General features: G+C 42.3%; 1 protein-coding gene across 2 annotated transcripts in view; it reads right to left on the minus strand.

Annotated features, from left to right (window-relative positions):
- The window catches only part of LOC106609566 (apoptotic protease-activating factor 1), a 70,115-nt gene that overhangs the window by 6,586 nt on the left and 38,360 nt on the right, over positions 1-25,169 (minus strand). For both annotated transcript variants that reach the window (XM_014208509.2, XM_014208511.2), the window contains exons 23-26: positions 22,948-23,079; positions 22,661-22,786; positions 18,176-18,301; positions 16,222-16,368 (exon numbers count right to left, since the gene is read on the minus strand). In XM_014208509.2, the coding sequence (XP_014063984.1) occupies positions 16,222-16,368; positions 18,176-18,301; positions 22,661-22,786; positions 22,948-23,079 (531 nt within the window). The remainder of the gene's footprint in view (positions 1-16,221; positions 16,369-18,175; positions 18,302-22,660; positions 22,787-22,947; positions 23,080-25,169) is intronic.

Consider the following 25,169-nt stretch of genomic DNA (forward strand, 5'->3'; position numbering starts at 1 on the left):
TGTGAATATGCAGGCTTGTATACTGAGCGTATGTTTGTGTCAGTATGTGTAGAAACAACCATAACCCAGTCCACTGTAATAAACTGGCTGTGACAGGTGCTTGCAGCTTTTGCAGAGCTGAGCAGGTCTGTCTATTGAAGCTGCCCAGGGAAAAACTCAGACTTACATGATAGAAACACAGCCTGCCTGGCCCAGTCACAACACAACGGAGTGTGTGCGTGTGTGAGTGAGAGATAGTTGGATGGGAGGAGAGAGAGAGAAATAGGGAAAGAGGGAGAGAGATGGAGAGGCAGGTGTTTATATGTGGGTGAGCAATTTCTCTTTAGCGAGCACACACAGAGAAAGTGCCCAGGAATAATGCGTACAGTTGCCTTGCTCTTTTTCAACTCCTACAGGCTCTGGGACAAGGTAGCCACAGGAAAGGAGATGGAGGGAGAGAGATGATCAAATAAAAGGTGAGAGAACTGTGAGTGAATTAGGCGAATACCAGTACACTGATGTACAAAATATCAACAACACCTCCCTCAATTTTGCCCTCAGAAAAGCCTCATTTTGTCAGGGCATGGACTCTACAAGGTGTCAAAAGTGTTCCACAGGGATGTTGGCCCATGTTGACCCCAATGCTTCCCACAGTTGTGTCAAGTTGGCTGGATGTCCTTTGGGTGGTGGACCATTCTTGACACACACGAGAAACTGTTGAGTGTGAAAAACCCAGCAGAGTTGCAGTTCTTGACTGAAACTTCACTTAAAGGCACTTAAATATTCACCCTATGAATGACACACACACAATCCATGTCTCAATTGTCTCAAGGCATAAAAATCCTTATTTAACCTGTCTCCTCCCCTTCATCAACACTGATTGAAGTGGATTTAACAAGTGACGTCAATAAGCTTTTACCTGGAATCACCTGGTCAGTCTATGTCATGGAAAGAGCATGTTCTTAATGTTTTGTACACTCAGTGTATGTATGTATGTATGTATGTATGTATGTATGTATGTATGTCAATGCCAGTGTGTGTGTGTGTGTGTGTGTGTGTGTGTGTGAGCACCCAGGACCAATCGGAGAGAGAGGGAAACTGTCTGACACAACGGCTGCATTATTCAACAAAGGCTCCACCCATTGAAATATTGATGCACAGTTAATCCTTTAACTCCTCCCATCTCTCTCTCCCTATATTGTTCTCTCAGTCTTCCTCCGTCTTCCCTTCTCATTCTTTCTTGCCCTCTGTCTGAGTCTTTTTTTTTACCTCCCTCTCTCCATCCCTTCCTCCCTTTCTCTCCACCTCCTCTCTCTCGGAAAGGATGGCACTGTCTCAATTTCTATATGCACTCTCTGTCCTGGCAAGACCGTGTGTGTGTGGCGCGTTCTCTCCCGTCTCCACCTACCTCTACCTTTCCCACTCTTCCCTAACCCTCTACCTTTGTGTGTGTGTCTGTCTGCGTGTGTGTGTCTGTGTTTCTCTCCTGTCTCCACCTACCTTTCCCTCTCTTCCCTAACGTTAACCCTCTACCTTTCCCTCTCTTCCCTAACGTTAACCCTCTACCTTTCCCTCTCTTCCCTAACCCTTTCCCTCTCTTCCCTAACGTTAACCCTCTACCTTTCCCTCTCTTCCCTAACCCTTTCCCTCTCTTCCCTAACCCTTTCCCTCTCTTCCCTAACCCTTTCCCTCTCTTCCCTAACCCTTTCCCTCTCTTCCCTAACTCTCTCCCACATCTTGCCTCTCTTTCTCTCCACCATCTCGTCCCGGGGTGTAAGGTATAACAGCCAAAGACAATTAACCCAGGTTTAATGAGAGGAGCATGGGAACATCAGGCTTTGGGGGGGATAAATATTTCACTACATCATGTTGTGTTTACGCCATGAGCCTGAGAAGAGATATACTGTCGCTAGGCCAAACTCAGGGCTGCCAACCAAATGTCACCCTATCCCCTTTATAGGGCACTGCTTGGATAGGGCTCTGGTCAAAAGTAGTGTACTATAAACGGAATAGGGTACCTTTTGGGACGTAGCAAAGGCTGAACAAGGCTAGATCATGGCTCTAGCTGAAGAAGAAGAATACTTTTATTAGTTCAACCGAGAAAGAAATGAGTCTTCTGCTTTTACCAAACCCCACGACCCACGGTTTCATCGCTGCTTTTACCAAACCCCACGACCCACGGTTTCATCGCTGCTTTTACCAAACCCGACGACCCACGGTTTCATCGCTGCTTTTACCAAACGCCCCCACGGTTTCATCGCTGCTTTTACCAAACCCCACGACCCACGGTTTCGTCGCTGCTTTTACCAAACCCCACGACCCCTCGGTTTCGCACTTTTACCAAACCCCACGACCCACGGTTTCATCGCTGCTTTTACCAAACCCCATGACCCACGGTTTCGTCGCTGCTTTTACCAAACCCCACGACCCACGGTTTCATCGCTGCTTTTACCAAACCCCACGACCCACGGTTTCATCGCTGCTTTTACCAAACCCCACGACCCACGGTTTCATCGCTGCTTTTACCAAACCCCACGACCCACGGTTTCATCGCTGCTTTTACCAAACCCCACGACCCACGGTTTCATCGCTGCTTGAAAATCTGTCTCTGTCTGTTAGAGACGGACTGTCTGCACTCCTAAACTACCAGTCATTTTGTACCTAACATTATGCTTTATACATTAGAACGTATGTATGTATGTACTGTATGTATGTATGTGTGTGTGTGTGTGTGTGTGTACGCAAACACACATTAAGTTGGAGAAGCTGGAGCAGAGAGCAGCCAATGAGCAGTTTGGGTGGTCCTTACTCAAGGGAACGTTGACAATAGCTGGCTCTTTCAAAGACCGAGATGTAGCTTTTGATCTTAGAATCAGAAAAGTATGAACACACAAATATAATAACTGTACGGTGTCTGATCGTAATTCTATCCGAAATACACATTTCATTTACACAAAAACACAAGCCTAAAAACAAAACCTCAAACAACAAAATCAAAAAACACCCCCCCCCCCAAACAAAGCCACCACATAGCACAGAACTGTGATGTGACAGGCAGTGTGTGTGTATTTTTAGAGGCATGTCTCTGCTCTGCGTGGAGTGTGGCATGGCTCTCCTGCAGCTTCTCTGTTGGGAACTATCAGTACGTGGTGTTATGGCTGGTGGAGGAACAACAGATCTACACTGACAAGGTTCTCTCCTACTGACTCACTCCACCATGTCTGATCGGAGGACTTCATCCAATCTATTTACCGACATAGATTGTGGTGTAAGAGTGCTGTATCTACAAGCATTAGAAAATGCACCGTTGTCATGGGAAGGCAACTGAGAGCCTTTTTATTACTAAACTAGGTGTTTGTGACGTTAAATCGGGAGACTTGAACGGACCAATCAGCATAATATACATTTCTCGTCCAATATGGTTAGCCGACTGACTATTAAACATTATTAACAGGGTTTCAGCAACAAGATATTTACAGATGGATTATTTAGCTTTATGGGGGACACCAAATCACACAATTTACCTCCATCTGTCTCTCTAACTCCCACCCTTCCTTCTCTGTGATTCTCTCCCTCACGAATGTAATCTCTTTTCTCCCCCTTTCCACCTCTCCAGGGGAAGATCATATTAACCTTGACTCCTCTCTCTCTCCCCCTCCCCCTGGGTCTTGTTAGCATACACTTAACGACCATAACACACACACACACACACACACACAGAAAGCGCTCATATTTTACCCAATTCTTACCCCTGTTCAACAGCTTATGATGGAAAAAGAGAGATTGAGAGAGGGGTTCCAATGGGGAGATGAAAAGTGAAAGAAACAGAATGAACACCTGAGAGAAAGGGAGAGAGAGAGAGAAAGACAGACAGAGGCAGAGAGTGAGAGTGAGAGTGAGAGTGAGAGTGAGGTGAGAGTGAGAGTGAGAGAGAGAGAGAGAGAGAGAGAGAGAGAGAGAGAGAGAGAAAGAAAGAGAAAGAGAAAGAGAAAGAGAAAGAGAAAGAGAGAAGAGAGAGAGAGAGAGAGAGAGCCACAAAGTTAGCGAGTAAAAGAGAGAGTGAGAGAAAGACAGACAGAGGCAGAGAGTGAGAGAGGAGAGATGCCATTAGTAGGAGTGTGAGAGACGTCCTATGGGGAACAGAGAGATGGAGAGTTACAACAGCGAGTGTGAAAAGGTGAGATGTCTTCTCTTGGTCTTCAATCACCTAGAGAAGAGAAGTGAGGTCTGACAACACTACCGACAGGCAACTGCCTTCATCTAAACTCCTCACATCCATCTACAGTACTGTGTGTGTGTCTATGTATCTGTGTGTGTGTGTGTGTATCTGTATTTCGAGACGTGTGGGTGTGTGTGTATACATGTCTGTACACGTGTGTGTCAGTGCATGATTAATGTGAGAGTACCTAGGGAAATGAATGAAGGTTAAATAAGGATGGTATGAGATCTAGGGATATGTTTGATAAATGTCGGTATATTGAGAAAACAGAACATACAGTGCCTTCAGAAAGTAGTCATACCTGTTAACTTATTCCACATTTTGTTGTGTTACAGCCGGAATTCAAAATTGATAAAAAATAATAATTCTCACCCATGTACACACAATAACCCATAATGACAAAGTGAAAACATGTTAGCAAATTTATTGAAAATGAAATACAGACATTTCTAATTTACATAAGTATTCACACCCCTGACTCAATACTTTGTAGAAGCACCTTTGGCAGCGATAACAGCTGTGAGTCTTTCTGGGTAAGTCTCTAAGAGCTTTCCACACCTGGATTGTGCAACATTTGCCCATTATTCTCAAAAAAAATTATTCAAGCTCTGTCAAATTGGTTGTTGATCAATGCTAGACAACCATTTTCAGGTCTTGCTATAGATTTAAGTCAAAACTGTAACTCGCCTTTCAGGAACATTCCCTGTCTTCTTGGGAAGCAACTACAGTGTAGATTTGGCCTTGTGTTTTAGGTTATTGTCCTGCTGAAAGGTAAATTCATCTCCAAGAGTCTAGTGGAAAGCAGACTAAATCAGGTTTTCCTCTAGGATTTTGCCTGTGCTAAGCTCCATTCCGTTTCTTTTTTATCCTGAAAAGTCTTTTTACGATTACAAGCATACCCATAACATAATGCAGCCACCACTATGCTTGAAAATATGGAGAGTGGTACTCAGTGGCGACCCGTCATTTAGGGCATGTTATTTTGGCATTAATTCATGCCACATATCAGTTCGCAAACAATGTAATTAAAAAAAAAATAATGTTGAGTTAATAAAGCCTCATACAAACATGGTCTCTTTCTTGAGTAAGGCAGCTCCAAAATGCAGGCGTTTCAGCCTAGCTCAGTGCTTTCTGTGGTGGAGGGGCAGCTAGCGGAATATACAGAGCAGGGGGAAGAAAAAAGATCTCCAACTTGGAAATGACATTTTGAACGGTCATCCAACATAGAATTCCACACCGGGAACTCGGACCCCTTTCTAGTGCTCCGACCTGAAGATCACAGACATCATGATTCAACCTTGTTTTTTTAGAGTTCCCAGTTATCTTGAAAGCACCTTTAATGACAAGATTTGCCCACAAGAAGGACCGCCACGCCACCTTCCAGTTTAAGTAAGCACAACAACTGTCCAAAAATGTATGCTGCTGCATATATTAGCTCATGTGCTTTTATTCACGACGAAGGGATACTATATAATGTTGTTGGGTCTGTAACCATGAGGAGGGGATACTATATAATGTTGTTGGGTCTGTAACCATGAGGAGGGGATACTATATAATGTTGTTGGGTCTGTAACCACGAGGAAGGGATACTATATAATGTTGTTGGGTCTGTAACCATGAAGAAGGGATACTATATAATGTTGTTGGGTCTGTAACCATGAGGAAGGGATACTATATAATGTTGTTGGGTCTGTAACCATGAGGAAGGGATACTATATAATGTTGTTGGGTCTGTAACCATGAGGAAGGGATACTATATAATGTTGTTGGGTCTGTAACCATGAGGAAGGGATACTATATAATGTTGTTGGGTCTGTAACCATGTTTGCCGGTGACTCTTCCCATTCAAATATTATTTTTCAACAAAAAGGTTCCGTAATTCTAGTTGATAATGCGATTTATTATTTTGTTTTGCTTTGTTGTCACCGTTATGGTACCATTAACTTGCTTTACTTGCTAAAATCACCAGTAGTGGTACTCAGTAATGTGTTGTGTTTTCTCCAAACAACACTATGTATTCAGGACTAAAAGTTAATTAATTGCTTTGTCACATTTTTTGCAGTATTACTTAAGTGCAAACAGGATGCATGTTTTTGAATATTTTTTATTCTGCACAGGCTTCCTTCTTTTTACTCTGTCAATTATGTTAGTATTGTGGAGTAACTACAATGTTGTTGATCCATCCTCAGTTCTCCTATCACAACCATTAAACTCTAACAGTTTTAAAAAGTCACCATTGGCCTCATGGTGAAATCCCTGAGTGGTTTCCTTCCTCTCCGGCAACTGAATTAGGAAGGACGCCTGTATCTTTATAGTGACTGGGTGTACTGATACACCATCCAAAGTATAATTAATAGAGGTCGATTGATTAATCGGAATGGCCGATTAATTAGGGCCGATTTCAAGTTTTCATAACAATCGGTAAATCGGTATTTTTGGACCGATTTGCCCCCCAAAAAATGTAACACCTTTATTTAACTAGGCAAGTCACTTAAGAACACATTATTTTCAATGACGGCCTAAGAACGGTGGGTTAACTGCCTTGTTCAGGGGCAGAACGACAGATTTTTACCTTGTCAGCTCGGGGGTTCGTTTTTGCAACCTTCCGGTTACTAGTCCAACGCTCTAACCACCTGCTTTACATTGCAATACACGAGGAGCCTGCGTGGCAGGCTGACTACCTGTTACGCGAGGGCAGCAAGAAGCCAAGGTAAGTTGCTAGCTAGCATTAAACTTATCGTATAAAAAAACAATCAATCTTAACATAATCACTAGTTAACTACACATGGTTGATGATATTACTCGTTTATCTAGCATATCCTGCGTTGCATATAATCGACGCGGTGCCTGTTAATTTCTCATTGAATCACAGCCTACTTCGACAAACGGGTGATTTAACAAGCGCATTTGCGAAAAAAGCAATGTCGTTGCACCAATGTACCTAACCATAAACATCAATGCCATTCTTTAAAATCAATACACAAGTATATATTTTTAAATCTGCATATTTAGTTAATATTGCCTGCTAACATGAATTTCTTATAACTAGGGAAATTGTCACTTCTCTTGTGTTCCGTGCAAGCAGTCAGGGTATATGCAGCAGTTTGGGCCGCCTGGCTCATTGCGAACTGTGTGAAGTCCATTTATTCCTAACAAAGGCCGTAATTAATTTGCCAGAATTGTACATAATTATGACATAACATTGAAGGTTGAACAATGTAACAGCAATATTTAGACTTAGGGATGCCATCCGTTAGATAAAATACAGAACGGTTCCGTATTTCACTGAAAGAATAAACGTTTTGTTTTCGAAATGATAGTTTCCAGATTCTACCATTTTAATGACCAAAGACTCATATTTCTGTGTGTTATTATGTTATAATTAAGTCTATGATTTGATAGAGCAGTCTGACTGAGCGATGGTAGGCACCAGCAGGCTCGTAAGCATTCATTCAAACAGCACTTTAGTGCGTTTGCCAGCATCTCTTCGCAATGCTTCAAGCATTGCGCTGTTTATGACTTCAAGCCTATCAACTCCCGAGATTAGGCTGGTGTAACCGATGTGAAATGGCTAGCTAGTTAGCGGGGTGCACGCTAATAGCGTTTCAAACGTCACTCGCTCTGAGACTTGGAGTAGTTGTTTCCCTTGCTCTGCATGGGTAACGCTGCTTCGAGGGTGGCTGTTGTCGATGTGTTCCTGGTTCGAGCCCAGGTAGGAGCGTGGAGAGGGACGGAAGCTATACTGTTACACTGGCAATACTAAAGTATTGCCAGTGTAACAGTATACGAACATCCAATAGTCAAAGGTATATGAAATACAAATCGTATAGAGAGAAATAGTCCTATAATAACTACAACCTAAAACTTCTTACCTGGGAATATTGAAGACTCATGTTAAAAGGAACCACCAGCTTTCATATGTTCTCATGTTCTGAGCAAGGAACTTAAACGTTAGGTGCCATGTAAGAAAGCTATTGCACTTTTACTTTCTTCTCCAACACTTTGTTTTTGCATTATTTAAACCAATTTGAACATGTTTCATTATTTATTTGAGGCTTAAACTATTTTATTGATGTATTATATTAAGTTAAAATAAGTGTTCATTCAGTATTGTTGTAATTGTCATTATTACAAATACATAAAAATAAAAAAAAATGTAATTAAAAAAAGATTGTATTTTTTATTTGTAATAATGACAACAATACTGAATGAACACTTATTTGAATTGTCATTATTACAAAAAAATAAATAAATAATGTAATAAAAAAACAAAAAAAATTTAAAAAAAAACAACATTCGGCCGATTAATCGGTATTGGCTTTTTTTGGTCCTCCAATAAATCGTTATCGGCGTTGAAAAATCATAATCGGTCGACCTTTAATAATTAATCACTTCACCAAGCTGAAAGAGATATTCAATGTCTGCTATGTTCTTTTTACCCATCTACCAGTAGGTGCCCTTTAAAAATCTCCCTGGTCTTTGTGGTTGAAAATTAAAAAAAAAAAAAATTGTTAAACACTGTTATTGCACACAGAGCGAGTCCATGCAACTTATTATGTGACTTGTTAAGCACATTTTTACTCCTGAACTTATTTAGGCTTGCCATAACAAAAGAGGTAGAATACTTTTGTCTCACACAATTTCAGCAGTTCATTTGAAATAAATCTGTAAAAATTTAAAATAACTAAATTCCACTATGACATTATGGAGTATTGTGTGTAGGCCACTGACAAAAACATCTACATTTAATCTATTTTGTATTCAGGCTGGAACATGTGGAAAAAGTCAAGGGGTGTGAAAAATGTGGAAAAAGTCAAGGGGTGTGAATACTTTGTGAAGGCACACTATATGTGGGTCTGTTGAGAGAAAAAACACGTACAGAGTGTACAACACATTACAAAAACCTGGTCTTTCCATGATGTAGACTGACCAGGTGAATCCAGGTGAAAGCTATGATCCCTTATTGATGTCACTTGTTAAATCCACTTCAAAATCAGTGTAGATGAAGGGTAGGAGACAGGTTCAAGTAGGATTTTTAAGCCTTGAGACATATATTGTGTGTGCCATTCAGATGGTGAATGGGCAAGACAAAAGATTTAAGTGGCTTTGATCGGGGTATGGTAGTAGGTGCCAGGCGCACTGGTTTATCACAGTTTTATCAAGAATGGTCCACCACCCAAATGACCTCCAGCCAACTTGACACAACTGTGGGAAGCATTGGAGTCAACATGGGCCAGCATCCCTGTGGAACGCTTGACACTTAGAGTCCATGCCCTGACGAAATGAAGCTGTTCTAGAGGCGCTCCTAATGTTTTGTACACTGAGTGTATGTGGGTATATTGAGAGAACAGAACATACAGTGTATACCCACATACATGTTCTGTTCTGCTGACATAGGTGTTTCTAACATGTATGGAATCAGGAAGCTGAATACTTATGCAGCTAATATATTTTAATGTATTTTTTATTAATCTTTAAAAAAGTATTGAAAAAATTAATCCACTTTGAAAGAGTATTTTGTTTAGATTGCAAAAAAAAAATCAATTTCAATCCCACTTTGCAACACAATAAAATGTGAAGAAATCCAAGGGGTCTGAATACTTTTGCAAAGCACTGTATTTTTGAATATTGAGAAAACTCAACATTCTATCCCTCGTCTTTTATAGAACCGTAATGTACTAATATAGAGCACTGTTGAGTCATATAGTACTGTATAATATTGAATTGGAAAACATCATAAAGTAATACAATGATAAATGAAATACTGTGTGGTTATCAAGACAGGTGATTGCACCTAAAGTACCAGTCAAATGTTTGGACACACCTACTCATTCCAGAGTTTCTTTATTTGTACTACTTTCTACATTGAAGAATAATAAATGAAGAAATCAAAACTATGAAATAACACATACGGAATCATGTAGTAGCCCAAAAAAAAGTGTTAAACAAATCAAAATATATTTTATATTTGAGATTCTTCAAAGTAGCCACCCTTTGCCTTGATGACAGCTTTGCACACTCTTGGCATCCTCTCAACCAGTTTCATGAGGTAGTCACCTGGAATATATTTCAATTAACAGGTGTGCCTTGTTAAAAGCTTGTGGAATTTCTTTCATTCTTAATGCGTTTGAGCCAATCAGTTGTATTGTGACAGGGTCGGGGAGGTATACAGAAGAAAGACCAACAGTTGAAGTCGGAAGTTTACATACACCTTAGCCATACACATTTAAACTCAGTTTTTCACAATTCCTGACATTTAATCCTTGTAAAAATTCCGTTTTAGGATCACTTTATTTTAAGAATGTGAAATGGCAGAATAATAGTAGAGAGAATGATTTCAGCTTTTCTTTTTTTCATCACATTCCAAGTGGGTCAGAAGTTTACATACTAATTGAGTGTATTTGGTAGCATTGCCTTTAAATTGTTTAACTTGGGTCAAACATTTTAGGTAGCCTTCCACAAGCTTCTCACAATAAGTTGGGTGAATTTTGGCCCATTCCTCCTGACAGAGCTGATGTAACTGAATCAGGTTTGTAGGCCTCCTTGCTCGCACACGCTTTTTCAGTTCTGCCCACAAATTTTCTATTGGATTGAGGTCAGGGCTTTGTGATGGCCACTCCAATACCTTGACTTTGGTGTCCTTAAGCCATAACTTTGGAAGTATGCTTGGGGTCATTGTCCATTTGGAAGACCCATTTGCGACCAAGCCTTAACTTCCTGACTGATGTCTTGAGATGTTGCTTCAATATATCCACATAATTTAGCTCCCTCATGATGCCATCCATTTTGTGAAGCGCACCAGTCCCTCCTGCCGCAAAGTACCCCCACAACATGATGCTGCCACCCCCGTGCTTCACGGTTGGGATGGTGTTCTTCGGCTTGCAAGCCTCCCCCTTTTTCTTCCAAACATAACTATGGTCAGTATGGCCAAACAGTTCTATTTTTGTTTCATCAGACCAGAGGACATTCCTCCAAAAAGTACGATCTTTGTCCCCATGTGCAGTTGCAAACCGTAGTCTAGCTTTTTTAAATGGCAGTTTTGGAGCAGTGGCTTCTTGCCGAACGGCCTTTCAGGTTATGTCGATATAGGTCTCGTTTTACTGTGGATATAGATACTTTTGTAACTGTTTCCTCCAGCATCTTCACAAGGTCCTTTGCTGTTGTTCTGGGATTGATTTGCACTTTTCGCACCAAAGTATGTTCTCTAGGAGACAGAAAGTGTCTCCTTCCTGAGTGGTATGACGGCTGCGTGGTCCCATGGTGTTTATACTTGCGTACTATTCTTTGTACAGATGAACGTGGTACCTTCAGGCGTTTTGTAAATTGCTCCCAAGGATGAACCAGACTTGTGGAGGTCTACAATTTTTTATCTGAGGTCTTGGCTGATTTCTTTTGATTTTCCAATGATGTCAAGCAAAGAGGCACTGAGTTTGAAGGTAGGCCTTGAAAAACATCCACAGGTACACCTCCAATTGACTCAAATTATGTCAATTAGCCTATCAGAAGCTTCTAAAGCCATTACATCATTTTCTATAATTTTCCAAGCTGTTTAAAGGCACAGTCAACTTAGTGTATGTAAACTTCTGACCCCACTGGAATTGTGATACAGTGAATTATAAGTGAAATAATCTGTCTGTAAACAATTGTTGGAAAAATTACTTGTGTCATGCACAAAGTAGATGTCCTAACCGACTTGCCAAAAGTATAGTTTGTTAACAAGAAATGTGTGGAGTGGTTGAAAAACTAGTTTTAATGACTCCAACATAAGTGTAATGTAAACTTCCGACTTCAACTGTATTTGGTAAAAGACCAAGTCCATATAATGGCAAGAACAGCTCAAATAAGCAAAGAGAAAAGACAGTCCATGTTTACTTTAAGAGCGGTGGAAATCTGTCCTTCAGTCTGATGAGTCTAAATTTGCGATTTCTGGTTCCAATCGCCGTGTCTTTGTGAGACGCAGAGTAGGTTAACGGATGATCTCCTTATGTGTGGTTCCCACCGTGAAGCATGGAGGAGGTGGTGTGATGGTGCTTTGCTGGTGACACTGTCAGTGATTCATTTAGAATTCAAGGCACACTTAACCAGCATGGCTACCACAGCATTCTGCAGCGATACACCATCCCATCTGGTTTGTGCTTAGTGGAACTATAATTTGTTTTTCAACAGGACAATAACCCAACACACCTCCAGGCTATGTAAGGGCTATTTGACCAAGAAGGAGAGTGATTCTTGGATAGTGATGGAGTGTTGCATCAGATGACCTGGCCTCTACAATCACCTGACCACAACCCAAATGAGATGGTTTGGGATGAGTTGGACAAGCAGAGTGAAGGAAAAGCAGCCAGCAAGTGCTCAGCATATGTGGGAACTCCTTCAAGACTGTTGGAAACCATTCCAGGTGAAGCTGGTTGAGAGAATTCCAAGAGTGTGCAAAGCTGTCAATCAAGGCAAAGGGTGGTTATAAAATATATTTTTATTTGTTTAACACTTACAACATGATTCCATATGTGTTATGTAATTGTTTTGACGTCTTCACTATTATTCTACAAAGTAGAAAATAGTCAAAATAAAGAAAAACTCCGGAATGAGTAGGTGTGTTCTAACTTTTGACTGGTACTGTATATTGGTCTGTGGTTGCATACCAAATGGTGCACTTTCCCCTATACAGTGCACTACTGTTGACCAGAGCGAGTAGAGCCCTGATCAAAAGTAGTGCACTAAATAGGGGAATAGGGTGCCATTTGGGATGTATACTGTGTCTCCTCAATCCTAAGGACTAGTGTTGACTTAGCAACAGTGGAGGTGTAGGGGAGAGGAGGAAGATATGAAGCTTCTGTAAGTATGAGCGCTCTATGTGAATTACTCAGGGTCTCCTGTTGTGTGTGTGTGTGTGTGTGTGTGTGTGTGTGTGTCAGGATGAGCCTCTTCACACATCCCACCTCTACTTGGATCATGGCACTATGACAGATTGTCTCACAGCAACTCATGCTGAATCTGTGAGGTCCCGCTGATTCTCTGAGTGTACCTATGTGCATACCTGTGTCTGCGCGTGTCTGCATGTGTGTCTGTCTCCATGTGCGTGGTGTGTGCCAGACTATGTGATGTATAGCTGTGCGTCGGGGGCTGTCTCCCAGGTGTAAGACAGGCTGTGTGAGGTATTACCGGGCAGAGAACAGAGGAGTGATGGGGGTCAGTGTGATATTACGCCCTCACTCAGAGAGCTGCCCCAAAACACCTTATCACTCCCTGACACACACACTACTACATGTGATGTCCTATCCTGGTGTCTCAGAGGCATTGGAAGGAAGCATTGGAACAGCTCCCAGAGGGTCACACACCATGCTGCTTTTAATTACACTACCTGATAATACCTGTCGTATGGAGCAGACAGAGATAGACAGAGACAGAGAGAGAGAGAAAAATAGGTCAATAATGAGAGAGGAGGCCATGGAAAGGGACCAGAGATGGAGAGAGGGGAGAATAGAGAGAATCTCCTTTAAATATAGCAAGACAGAGATAGTGTGAGTGTTGTGGTGGGAGGTTACTCCAGGAAGCCATAAGGAGGAGACAGATAGGGGTTGACAGACATCAGGGAGACTAGCTTTAATGAATCAACATCACAGCACTACTGATCCCATCAGCACCACTTCTACTGAACACACGTCTGTAATGATAAGTTCTTCTCACTGTTGGCTGAAGTTAGTCTTCATACAGCGTGATACAAAATCAACATTTGGAAAGACATGGTCTTCTTCAGGCAGACAAAGCTACAGTACAAACTAGGCCTTAAATCAATCAAAACCCCAAATTGTCAGAGCAGAAGGAAGCAAGTTTTCTTCCAGGACAACCTTGTACGTGGCCTGATTCATGCGTCCTTCAAAGACAAATGTCACAGTGGGTGTGAGACACTGTGGCTTGTAGGCCTCTCCAGGTCTCACACCCACTGTGAAATTTGTCTTTGTGAAGGACGCATGAATCAGGCCACGTACAAGGTTGTCCTGGAAGAAAACTTGCTTCCTTCTGCTCTGACAATGTTCCCCAACTCTGAGGATTGGTTTTTCCAGCAGGACAATGCTCCATGCCACACAGCCAGGTCAATCAAGATGTGGATGGAGGACCACCAGATCAAGACCCTGTCATGTCCAGCCCAATCTCCAGACCTGAACCCCATTGAAAACCTCTGGAATGTGATCAAGAGGAAGATGGATGGTCACAAGCCATCAAACAAAGCCGAGCTGCTTGAATTTTTGCGCCAGGAGTGGCATAAAAATCAACCAACATCAATGTGAAAGACTGGTGGAGAGCATACCAAGACGCATGAAAGCTGTGATGGAAAATCAGGGTTATTCCACAAAACATTGATTTCTGAACTCTTCCTAAGTTAAAACATTAGTATTGTGTTGTTTAAAAATGAATATGAACATATTTTCTTTGCATTATTCGAGGTTTGACAACACTGCATCTTTTTTGTTATTTTGATTTGGAATTTGGGAGAAATGTTGTCATTAGTTTATAGAATAAAACAAAACTTCATTTTCAAATTTGGGTAAAATTTCATTTTACCCAAACACATATCTATAAATAGTAAAACCAAAGAAACTGATCATTTTGCAGTGGTCTCTTATTTTGTTCCAGTGCTGTATATTTTGTAATAATTTCCAGCTGAAATCTGGACACAGGTTGGATTGAATAAGGCCCACTGTTAATACATACAGATGCAATTAGTCAATTTTATTTATTCTGTCCCCACGTCTCCCCAGGCTAAATTAGCCATCGTTTAACTATGAATACACAGCTGCCACGGCAATTATTATGACTGACAGCTCACCTCTCACCCACGATAAATCAATCAACGCTCATTACAAGGGATTCGCCTCTTCAGCGCAGACAGGCATAATAATCAATCACTGCTCGTTACATCCACACATGCTCAGATCCATCAAGTCAAGGCACCTCAGGAGAAAGAAAGAAGGGAAGTGTGGAAAGAGGAAGTGATAGAGTGATGAAGAGGTATTCTGTCCTTCTACCACTCTGGATGAGAGCGAGTGATGAAGAGGTAAATGTATTCTGTCCTTCTACCACTCTGGATGAGACCGAGTGTCATCAGGAGGTAATGATGGAATTGGTAGTTAAGTTCTCCATCAGTATCCATGGAGTTGACTCATTAACACTATGCACAACATACTGACTGATCACAATGGGCTTAATGACCTGGGGCTCTAATTAATAGAAACTAGAATCTTCCCAATGAAGAGAAAAAAAAAAGGCTAGCAAACTGCGAGAGAAGGAAGTTTGAAATGAACATGCAGTCGATTTATTTTGTGTTTCTTGGAGACGTGGCAACCAGTTTGATTCAAACAGACACTTGAACATCACATAAAGAGCCAAGCATGAGAGTTGATGTGTTGAGAGACATTAGAAGAAAAACATCCATCACATTGATCCAATGTACATTAAAATCACTGGTTTAATATGCTTGATACATTTACTAGAGGCTTTTGGAATTCGGAGCGGAAGAGACAAGTGAGATAAGGAATGCTGCTGTTGAATTTTCCTGAAATCACTCAGGCAAGAAACTCCCTCTCTCTCCACTCACACGCCCGCCCGCCCACCCACGCCCCCCCACGTATGCTAAATGTAATGCCCCCAAGCTTTCTTACACCACAGTAGGTTTATAGTACTCCCAAAGCAGTAGTCACAGTGAGAGTGTGAGTGAGATTTCATATCTCATCCTCCTCCCAACTTGATTGGATTGCGGAGTGTGTGTCTGTTACTCCTCTCTGATTACCTCCACTTTTACATAAGGAGGGATCACCTGGGGGTCAGCCTCAGCCGGGCTCTGATTGGCTTTTTAACCAGGCAGTGATGATGTAATCCCCAGGGGACAAGGGCTCTGGTCGATAGTGCTTTAAACCTCTGTTCCCATTAGTGTGTGTGCGTGCGCATCTATTTGTCTTTACATGTTTGTGTGTGTGTGTGTCTCTGTAAAAGTGTGTGTGTCTCTCCGTGTGTGTGTTTCCTACCTTAATGTATCCTCCTGTAGACAGCAGCACAGTGTTGTCTGGGGAGAAGTGCAGGTCGGTCACCCAGCCTCCGTGCAGAGAGTCCATGGCGTCTTTGTTGTCACTGGAACAGATCTTTAGCAGAGTACCATCCTTCATGTTCCACAGCTGAGACACGAGACAAACGAATGAAAAATGAGAGAATTGAATGAGACCTAGTAGTTATAAATGGTGGGGTGTATGACAGCTGTGGACTTATTATCAACCTGGTATCTTAGGAAGCTTTTGACCAGACGGCCATAAAATATCTAACCTCAACCAGAACTACAAACTAAATCAACAATACATATCTCATGTACTGTTCGGGCTACTTTAGTACTTTCTAACATGGCCATCTAGTGACTACCAACCTTATAGACATACAGTAGTCTACAGTTAGGTGTGCAATAATCCAGTCCTTGTGCTTTTCAACTTTACCTTTCAATCAATGACTACTTTCACTGATGAATAAAGCACCAGAGACATAAAACAACCCTCCATTTTAATACTGGAGTTATGCAACTAACAACCATGAGCCATACTGTCCTGTCTATATAGGACACAGAACATGCTATATTTAACACCTTGCATGATTCACTGAGAATGACTCAAGTGTTTCCATAGAAACAAGAGGGGCATATATTCCACTCTATGTACTGTAATTCAATCTTGTGCTTTAAGTCAGTTTCCTTCTGTTTGGTGCCTAATGAACACAACCCTGGATGATTGACTAGACATGATTGACATGTCATGACATGATTTTAAAGTGACAGTTCACTCCAAAATAAGTGTGTCAGTTGTTTTCGAACCTGGGAAGAGGCATGCGATGTGGACTCATCTCGACATTAGATCACTTTTCAGGTTCGAAAACTTTGGAGTGTAGTCCAAATGTACGAGTCAGACAGTCAGTCAGGAATAGTTTGTGGGAAGCAGCTGGTAGAGGAACAATGTGATTGTAGAGGAACAGACAGGTCCCTCTGTCACGCTCTCATTTCTCCAGTCCCTACTCTGTCCCTCTCCCTGTTCTTCTCTTTAATTGTTCTTATTTTCCGTCATCCCCTCTTGTCCACTCTCCTTTCTTCTCTTACCCCACTTTCCCTTCATTTCCATCATCCCTTCTCCCTCTATCTCTCCTTCTCTCTTTCTCTAGGATCTATGCAGATGCCAGAGCCTTAGGGATTCAATCTGACTAACTGTCTTCTACTTCCTCCCGTCCTCTGCCTTCTTTCCTTCCTCTTCCTCCCCCCTGCTGACCTGCACACCTGTTCCACATCCTCCTCTCCGTCGCTTTAGAGGTGCAGCACTTCGCTCTATTTTTCTATTGCTCCTCCCTTCACTCATGTGCTCACTCCTTCACTTACCCCTCCCTAACCCTCAACTTCCCTCCTCCTAATGCTCCTTCACTCACTCCTTCCTTCACTCATGTGCTCACTCCTTCACTTACCCCTCTCCCTCCTCCTCTACTCTCCTTCACTCATCCCTTCACTTACCCCTCCCTAACCCTCAACTTCCCTCCTCCTAATGCTCCTTCACTCACTCCTTCCTTCACTCATGTGCTCACTCCTTCACTTACCCCTCCCTAACCCTCAACTTCCCTCCTCCTAATGCTCCTTCACTCACTCCTTCCTTCACTCATGTGCTCACTCCTTCACTTACCCCTCCCTAACCCTCAACTTCCCTCCTCCTAATGCTCCTTCACTCACTCCTTCCTTCACTCATGTGCTCACTCCTTCACTTACCCCTCCCTAACCCTCAACTTCCCTCCTCCTAATGCTCCTTCACTCACTCCTTCCTTCACTCATGTGCTCACTCCTTCACTTACCACTCCCTAACCCTCAACTTCCTTCCTCCTAATGCTCCTTCACTCACTCCTTCATTCCTTCCTCCCTCCCCTTTACTCACTCACCCCCCCTTCCATCCCTCTATCCCTACCCACCCGTATCTCTCCGTTGTCGTCGCCGGTTGCTAGGCGACGGCCGTCCCAAGAGAATTTGCAGCTGCGGACACAGTCCTGGTGGCCATTCAACAGGCGCACGCACTCCCACGATGCACTGGTCCACACCTGAGGGCCAATGAGAGGAGAAACAGGAAGTCAGAGGTTACAAAATTTGGTCAAAAATAAAACATTTTCAAATATGTTCTTTTGAACATGCCATAGCAATTTTGGTTAGGCCACTTCTATATGCAGAGTGCCTTGGTTAATTCAATTGAATAATTTCCTTTTTCCCTGAAGGCCTAACTGTCTATTGTTTCTCTATGCTGCTAGTTCGGTAGACCACTCAACTTAAAGAACGGAACAAGCGCTCACTGATAATGAAGCCTGGCATCAATTAAAGCCTTCCGGCTGCTTCTTTGATAGATGATACTGCCCATACCATAATGCTATTTTTACATTTCAATAACCCATCCACCACCACCACCCCTCTTCGGAGGACAAATATATATATATATATATATTTTTTTTTTACAGCTTTTCTGCTACATATACATACATTTTACATACATGGTACTTTTATATAAAGCAGTCACATAACAATAATACATTACCAAACAACGTATTATTACCAATCCCACCCCTCAGCCACTCTCAGCCCATCCCACCTATCACCATAGAAACCAAACGAGGGTGGTCTATCTACCAGATATTTTTCAATTGTACTGTGATGTTTTACATCATTTTTTAACCTTTCTAAATCGTAAAGTATCCACAGATTGTGAGCTAAAGATGAAAACTTTTCCTACTAGTATTATTATATTATTTAATGACTGACTATGGCTATCCAAATTGCCCAACACTGCTATTTGCAAGGTTAATGTTGTGATTTTTTAACCATTCCTGAACCTGTGACCAGAAACAAGCTACATAGGTGAAATACCAGAATAAACAAATCTAGTGATTCTGTCTCTTCGCAGCAAAATCTACAGAGCTGAGATTGTTGTATTCCCCATATATATAGCATTCTGTCGGTGGCAAGAATTTATATAATAATTTAAATTGAAAAACGAAGTGTTGAATCAAGTGTTGTTTTTTGTACCAGTTCATAAACCATGTGCCTTGGAATCGGTACATCAAAAATCTCTTCCCATTTATTTTGCAACCTGTATGGCGCAGCTGTCAACATTTTTGTCCTCAAATGAAAACTGGTATATTTTTCTATTTACGCCAATTCCTTTTCAGCCAATTTGTATCTTTAATATATGGCAGGCAAACAAGCTCCCTACCTTCTCCCTTTTCCACTTGTCTCTTCCATTGTGGTAGTGCTGCAATCAGTTGGTTGTAAATTAGGATTGAGCAGATATTCCCATATATTTTCAATAGCTGCATATGTGACATAACTCCTCAATTTCTAGTCATATCATTCATAAATATAATACCATTAAAAAAAATAATCCATAAAGAATGGTTTTTTTTAATTAATCAGTATATTTGAGTTTAACCATAACATTTGTTTTATCTTTTCTGGAGGATAAAACTGAAATTGTAACCAGCTTTGTATGGCTTGTTTAAGAAAGGGCGATACTTTAAACAAAATTTCATTTTCAATTAGTCGGAAATGAGAAGTTGTAATCTGTATGAAGACAAAAACCCTATTTTTGAACAAAGGATGAGCCTTTCTTAATAATCTACTGGATAACCATTTTGGGTTTAAGTATAACTTATGCATGAGTGAAGCTTTTAGTGAGAGGTTTAAATATGTAATAATTTTAGCCCCCCAAACTCATATTTATTATATAAATAGGCACATTTAAATTGTCTGGCTTAGCATTCCAAATAAAATGAAATATTTTTTGCTCATATGATTTAAAAAACGAGTCGTTTGGAGTAGGCAGTGCCATTAGTAAGTAAACTGTGATAGGACCAAAGTGTTAATCAATGTGATTTTTCCATAAATAGACAAGTATTTACCTCTCCAAGGTTGCAGAATCCTATCTATTCTTGCTAACTTTGTATTGAAATGAATTGTGGTAATTTCATTTATATTTTTTGAGATGTGAATATGAAGTAGGTCTACTTCACCATCCGCCCATTTTATTGGTAAAATACAAGGTAGTGTAAACCAATTTTAATTTAATCCCATCAGTATGTAAAGTACATCTAATTGTTGGGTTCTGACTTCTATACTTGAAATATCCTTGTTCATGGTACTGAGGGAGAGCGGGGAATGCAGAACGTTTCCGTTCTGTTAGAACGTGTTATTGTTTGACGTCATGGTATCCTATGGGAAGGAGAAGGGCCACAGTCTGGTTTCAGTTGTTGGGTTGTAATTTGAAATAGTTGCTACACCAGAAGTGAATGGTTATCTGTAGGAGGAATGTACTGTATATGGTGGGGTCAATTAAGGTTGGATATGAGCCAGGGGCTTGGACTGTTACTGAGTAAGGGAAAGGCAATCACATGGTTGTGGTCACTGATAAGGGTGGAAAGCTGTGGATTAGTGAGGAATCGGGGCCGAGGTCAGGTCAGGTCACATTAAGGGAGAAGGAACAGTTTATTACCCACATCACTTACCTTCCTGCCTACCATTAAATATGTAATGTATAGAGAAAGGGAGGAGACCACCTAAAGTGGGGTGTATATATACACTTGTGCTGGTGGGAACATGTTCAGCTATCTGACCCATTTGGTGAATAAACTTAGTTTGAGCTTTTCCTAGTTGTCTGTTAGTTTCTACTCTGTTTATTTAGAACCTAACATAATAAAGAATACTCTGTTTATTACAAGAACACAATGTTCTTAGTAAATAGTCTCTCCCTTTCTCTTTCATGCTTGATGGAGAGAACATCCCATGGTAGATGATTAAAAAGTTATTTGGCACAACGTCTCGAAGTCATCTGAAGGTCAATAGACAGAAGGAGGAAGGGAGAGAGAAGGGAACAGAAGAGAGACGAGTGGAACAAAAACCTTCTGTCTTTCATTCTATCAGACAAAGACAATCAGACTCAGGGTTCGGCTTTGACCTATGATAGCAGACAGAAAAAGACAGTGGGTGTATGTGTGCATACAGTGGCTTACGAAAGTATTCACCCCCTTGGCATTTTTCCTATTTTGTTGCTTTACACCCTGGAATTAAAATAGATTTTTTTGGGGGGGGTTGTATCATTTGATTTACACAACATGCCTACCACTTTGAAGATGCAAAATATTATTTATTGTGAAACAAACAAGAAATAAGACCAAAAAAAACTGAAAACTTGAGCGTGCATAATTATTCACCTCCCCATTCCTTCAATTCTGACCAGTTTCCCAGTCCTTGCCGATGAAAAACATCCCCACAGCATGATGCTGCCACCACCATGCTTAACTGTGGGGATTGTGTTCTTGGGGTGATGGGAGGTGTTGGGTTTGCGCCAGACATAGCATTTTCCTTGTTGGCCAAAAAGCTCAATTTTAGTCTCATCTGACCAGAGTACCTTCTTCCATATGTTTGGGGAGTCTCCCACATGCCTTTTGGCGAACACCATCATGTTTGCTTATTTTTTTCTGGCCACTCTTCCTTAAAGCCCAGCTCTGTGGAGTGCACGGCTTAAAGTGATCCTATGGACAAATACTCCAATCTCCGCTGTGGAGCTTTACAGCTCCTTCAGGGTTATCTTTGGTCTCTTTGTTGCCTCTCTGATTAATGCCCTCCTTGCCTGGTCCGTGAGTTTTGGTGGGTGGCCCGCTCTTGGCAGGTTTGATGTGGTGCCATATTCTTTCAACAAAAACATTATAATGGATTTAATGGTGCTCCGTGGGACGTTCAAAGTTTCAGATATTTTTTATAACCCAACCCTGACCTGTACTTCTCCACAACTTTGTCCCTACCTGTTTGGAGAGCTCCTTGGTCTTCATAGTGCCGCTTGCTTGGTGGTGCCCCTTGCTTAGTGGTGTTGCAGACTCTGGGGCCTTTCAGAACAGGTGTGTGTGTGTGTGTGTGTGTGTGATATATATAGATAGAGGTCATGTGACACTTAAATAAAGTCCACCTGTGTGCAATCTAACTAATTATGTGACTTCTGAAGGTAATTGGTTGCACCAGATCTTATTTAAGGGCTTCATAGCAAAGGGGGTGAATACATATGCACGCACCACTTTTCTGTTTTTTTTTTTAAATTTTAAAGAAGTAATTTTTTCCATTTTACTTCACCAATTTGTGGGCGGCTTGACCGCTGGAGGGACAAGGAGGCGAGTGGGCGGCTTGACCGCTGGAGGGACAGGGAGGCGAGTGGGCGGCTTGACCGCTGGCTAAGTTAGCGACCGCAGTAACCATCTGTTTCATGTCCACCTCAAGCTACCAATGACCTTTAGTTGACCGCATAATAATGTACACTATACACACGGTTCTGAAGGGATCGTGATATAGACAACATGTCTGTCTCACACTGATCTAAGGATTTAGGCTAGGTTCTGTCGCATACTGATGACACGTGTGTGTGTTACCTTAGCAGTCTTGTCAGCGGAGGTGGTGGCAAAGAGCTGTCCGTCAGGCGACACGTCACAGGCTAGCACCGCCCCCTGGTGACACACTAGGTCCTGCAGCCGTTCACCACTAGACATGTCCCACACCTGGGGGAGGGAGCGAGAGGGGGAGACGCTTTCTGTGTCACCTCCCTCTAGTAAATATCCTTTAGTTCATGTAAGTGCACGCTGATCGTAACGTGTTGCTTTTAACAGGTGTGTTTAAGTCTTACTGTCCGTCTGGTACTCCATACGTGTGCTTGTATTACCTTGATGGTGCCGTCGAAGGACCAGCTGAGGAGATGTGTCTCTGAGGGTGAGGTGGTGAGCAGAGAGAAGCATCTGACCTGCTCCTTGTGGCCCTCCAGAACCACACACTCACCTGTCCTCCACCTCCACACCTACAGGGGGGAGAGAGACAGCGAGAGAAAGCAAGAGAGAGAGCAAGAGAGAGATCACCTTCTGGTACTGGAGTGGGTAAAAGTTGCACCTCAACCAGGGATTTAGCACAACCACAGTTATGGAGGGTAAGTTGATCCTGGATCTGTGCCCAGAATGGGAGTATTTAGCTGCTAGGAGGGACTGGGCACTGAGCAGAATATTGGCCTCTATGCAAATATCTCAGACAATGATTGACACATCAAACTCTCACCACTCCAGAAGTCAGTGGTCAGTGTAACAGCTATGTTTACTGTATAGAGCTATTCACATTCCCTGTAGGTCAACATTTCCTCAAAGTGAATCTATCCACCAAATATTCCCTTTTTAGCAAAGCTACTCAAACATTATTCATATAAACAGGAGATATTCCATGGACAGTAAAACAGGAGATGGTCCATGGGCAGTAAAGGACTAAACAGGAGATGGTCCATGGACAGTAAGGGACTAAACAGGAGATGGTCCATGGACTTTAAGGGACTAAACAGGAGATATTCCATGGACAGTAAGGGACTAAACAGGAGATGGTCCATGGGCTTTAAAGGACTAAACAGGAGATGGTCCATGGGCAGTAAGGGACTAAACAGGAGATGGTCCATGGGCAGTAAGGGACTAAACATGAGATGGTCCATGGGCAGTAAGGGACTAAACATGAGATGGTCCATGGGCAGTAAGGGACTAAACAGGAGATGGTCCATGGGCAGTAAGGGACTAAACAGGAGATGGCCCATGGACAGTAAGGGACTAAACAGGAGATGGTCCATGGGCAGTAAGGGACTAAACAGGAGATGGTCCATGGGCAGTAAAGGACTAAACAGGAGATGGTCCATGGACAGTAAAGGACTAAACAGGAGATGGTCCATGGACAGTAAGGGACTAAACAGGAGATGGTCCATGGGCAGTAAAGGACTAAACAGGAGATGGTCCATGGGCAGTAAGGGACTAAACAGGAGATGGTCCATGGGACTAAACAGGAGATGGTCCATGGGCAGTAAAGGACTAAACAGGAGATGGTCCATGGACAGTAAGGGACTAAACAGGAGATGGTCCATGGGCAGTAAAGGACTAAACAGGAGATGGTCCATGGGCAGTAAGGGACTAAACAGGAGATGGTCCATGGGCAGTAAGGGACTAAACAGGAGATGGTCCATGGGCAGTAAGGGACTAAACAGGAGATGGTCCATGGGCAGTAAGGGACTAAACAGGAGATGGTCCATGGGCAGTAAGGGACTAAACAGGAGATGGTCCATGGGCAGTAAGGGACTGGACTAAACAGGAGATGGTCCATGGGCAGTAAGGGACTAAACAGGAGATGGTCCATGGGCAGTAAGGGACTAAACAGGAGATGGTCCATGGGCAGTAAGGGACTAAACAGGAGATGGCCCATGGGCAGTAAGGGACTAAACAGGAGATGGTCCATGGGCAGTAAGGGACTAAACAGGAGATGGTCCATGGGCAGTAAGGGACTAAACAGGAGATGGTCCATGGGCAGTAAGGGACTAAACAGGAGATGGTCCATGGACAGTAAGGGACTAAACAGGAGATGGTCCATGGGCAGTAAGGGACTAAACAGGAGATGGTCCATGGGCAGTAAGGGACTAAACAGGAGATGGCCCATGGGCAGTAAGGGACTAAACAGGAGATGGTCCATGGGACTAAACAGGAGATGGTCCATGGGCAGTAAGGGACTAAACAGGAGATGGCCCATGGGCAGTAAGGGACTAAACAGGAGATGGTCCATGGGACTAAACAGGAGATGGTCCATGGGCAGTAAGGGACTAAACAGGAGATGGTCCATGGGCAGTAAGGGACTAAACAGGATAATACAGAGTAAGATGAATACAAAGTGAGGCTGTGCTGTTCTGATTTGCAGCAAGGTGGTGCTCTGGATAGTGTGTGTGTGTGTGTGTGTGTGTGTGTGTGTAGTTCTGATAGGCAGACAAGTCTAGCAGTGGACAGGCTGTCCTAAAAACAGAGTAGAGGAGATGAGAGGATATGTTCAGTGAAGTGGAACAGTAGAGGCGAGCTGTTAGGGGTGACAGAGCGGAACAGT

The sequence above is a fragment of the Salmo salar genome, chromosome ssa07 (assembly GCF_905237065.1).
Source record: "Salmo salar chromosome ssa07, Ssal_v3.1, whole genome shotgun sequence".
In the NCBI taxonomy this organism is placed as follows: Eukaryota; Metazoa; Chordata; class Actinopteri; order Salmoniformes; family Salmonidae; genus Salmo; species Salmo salar.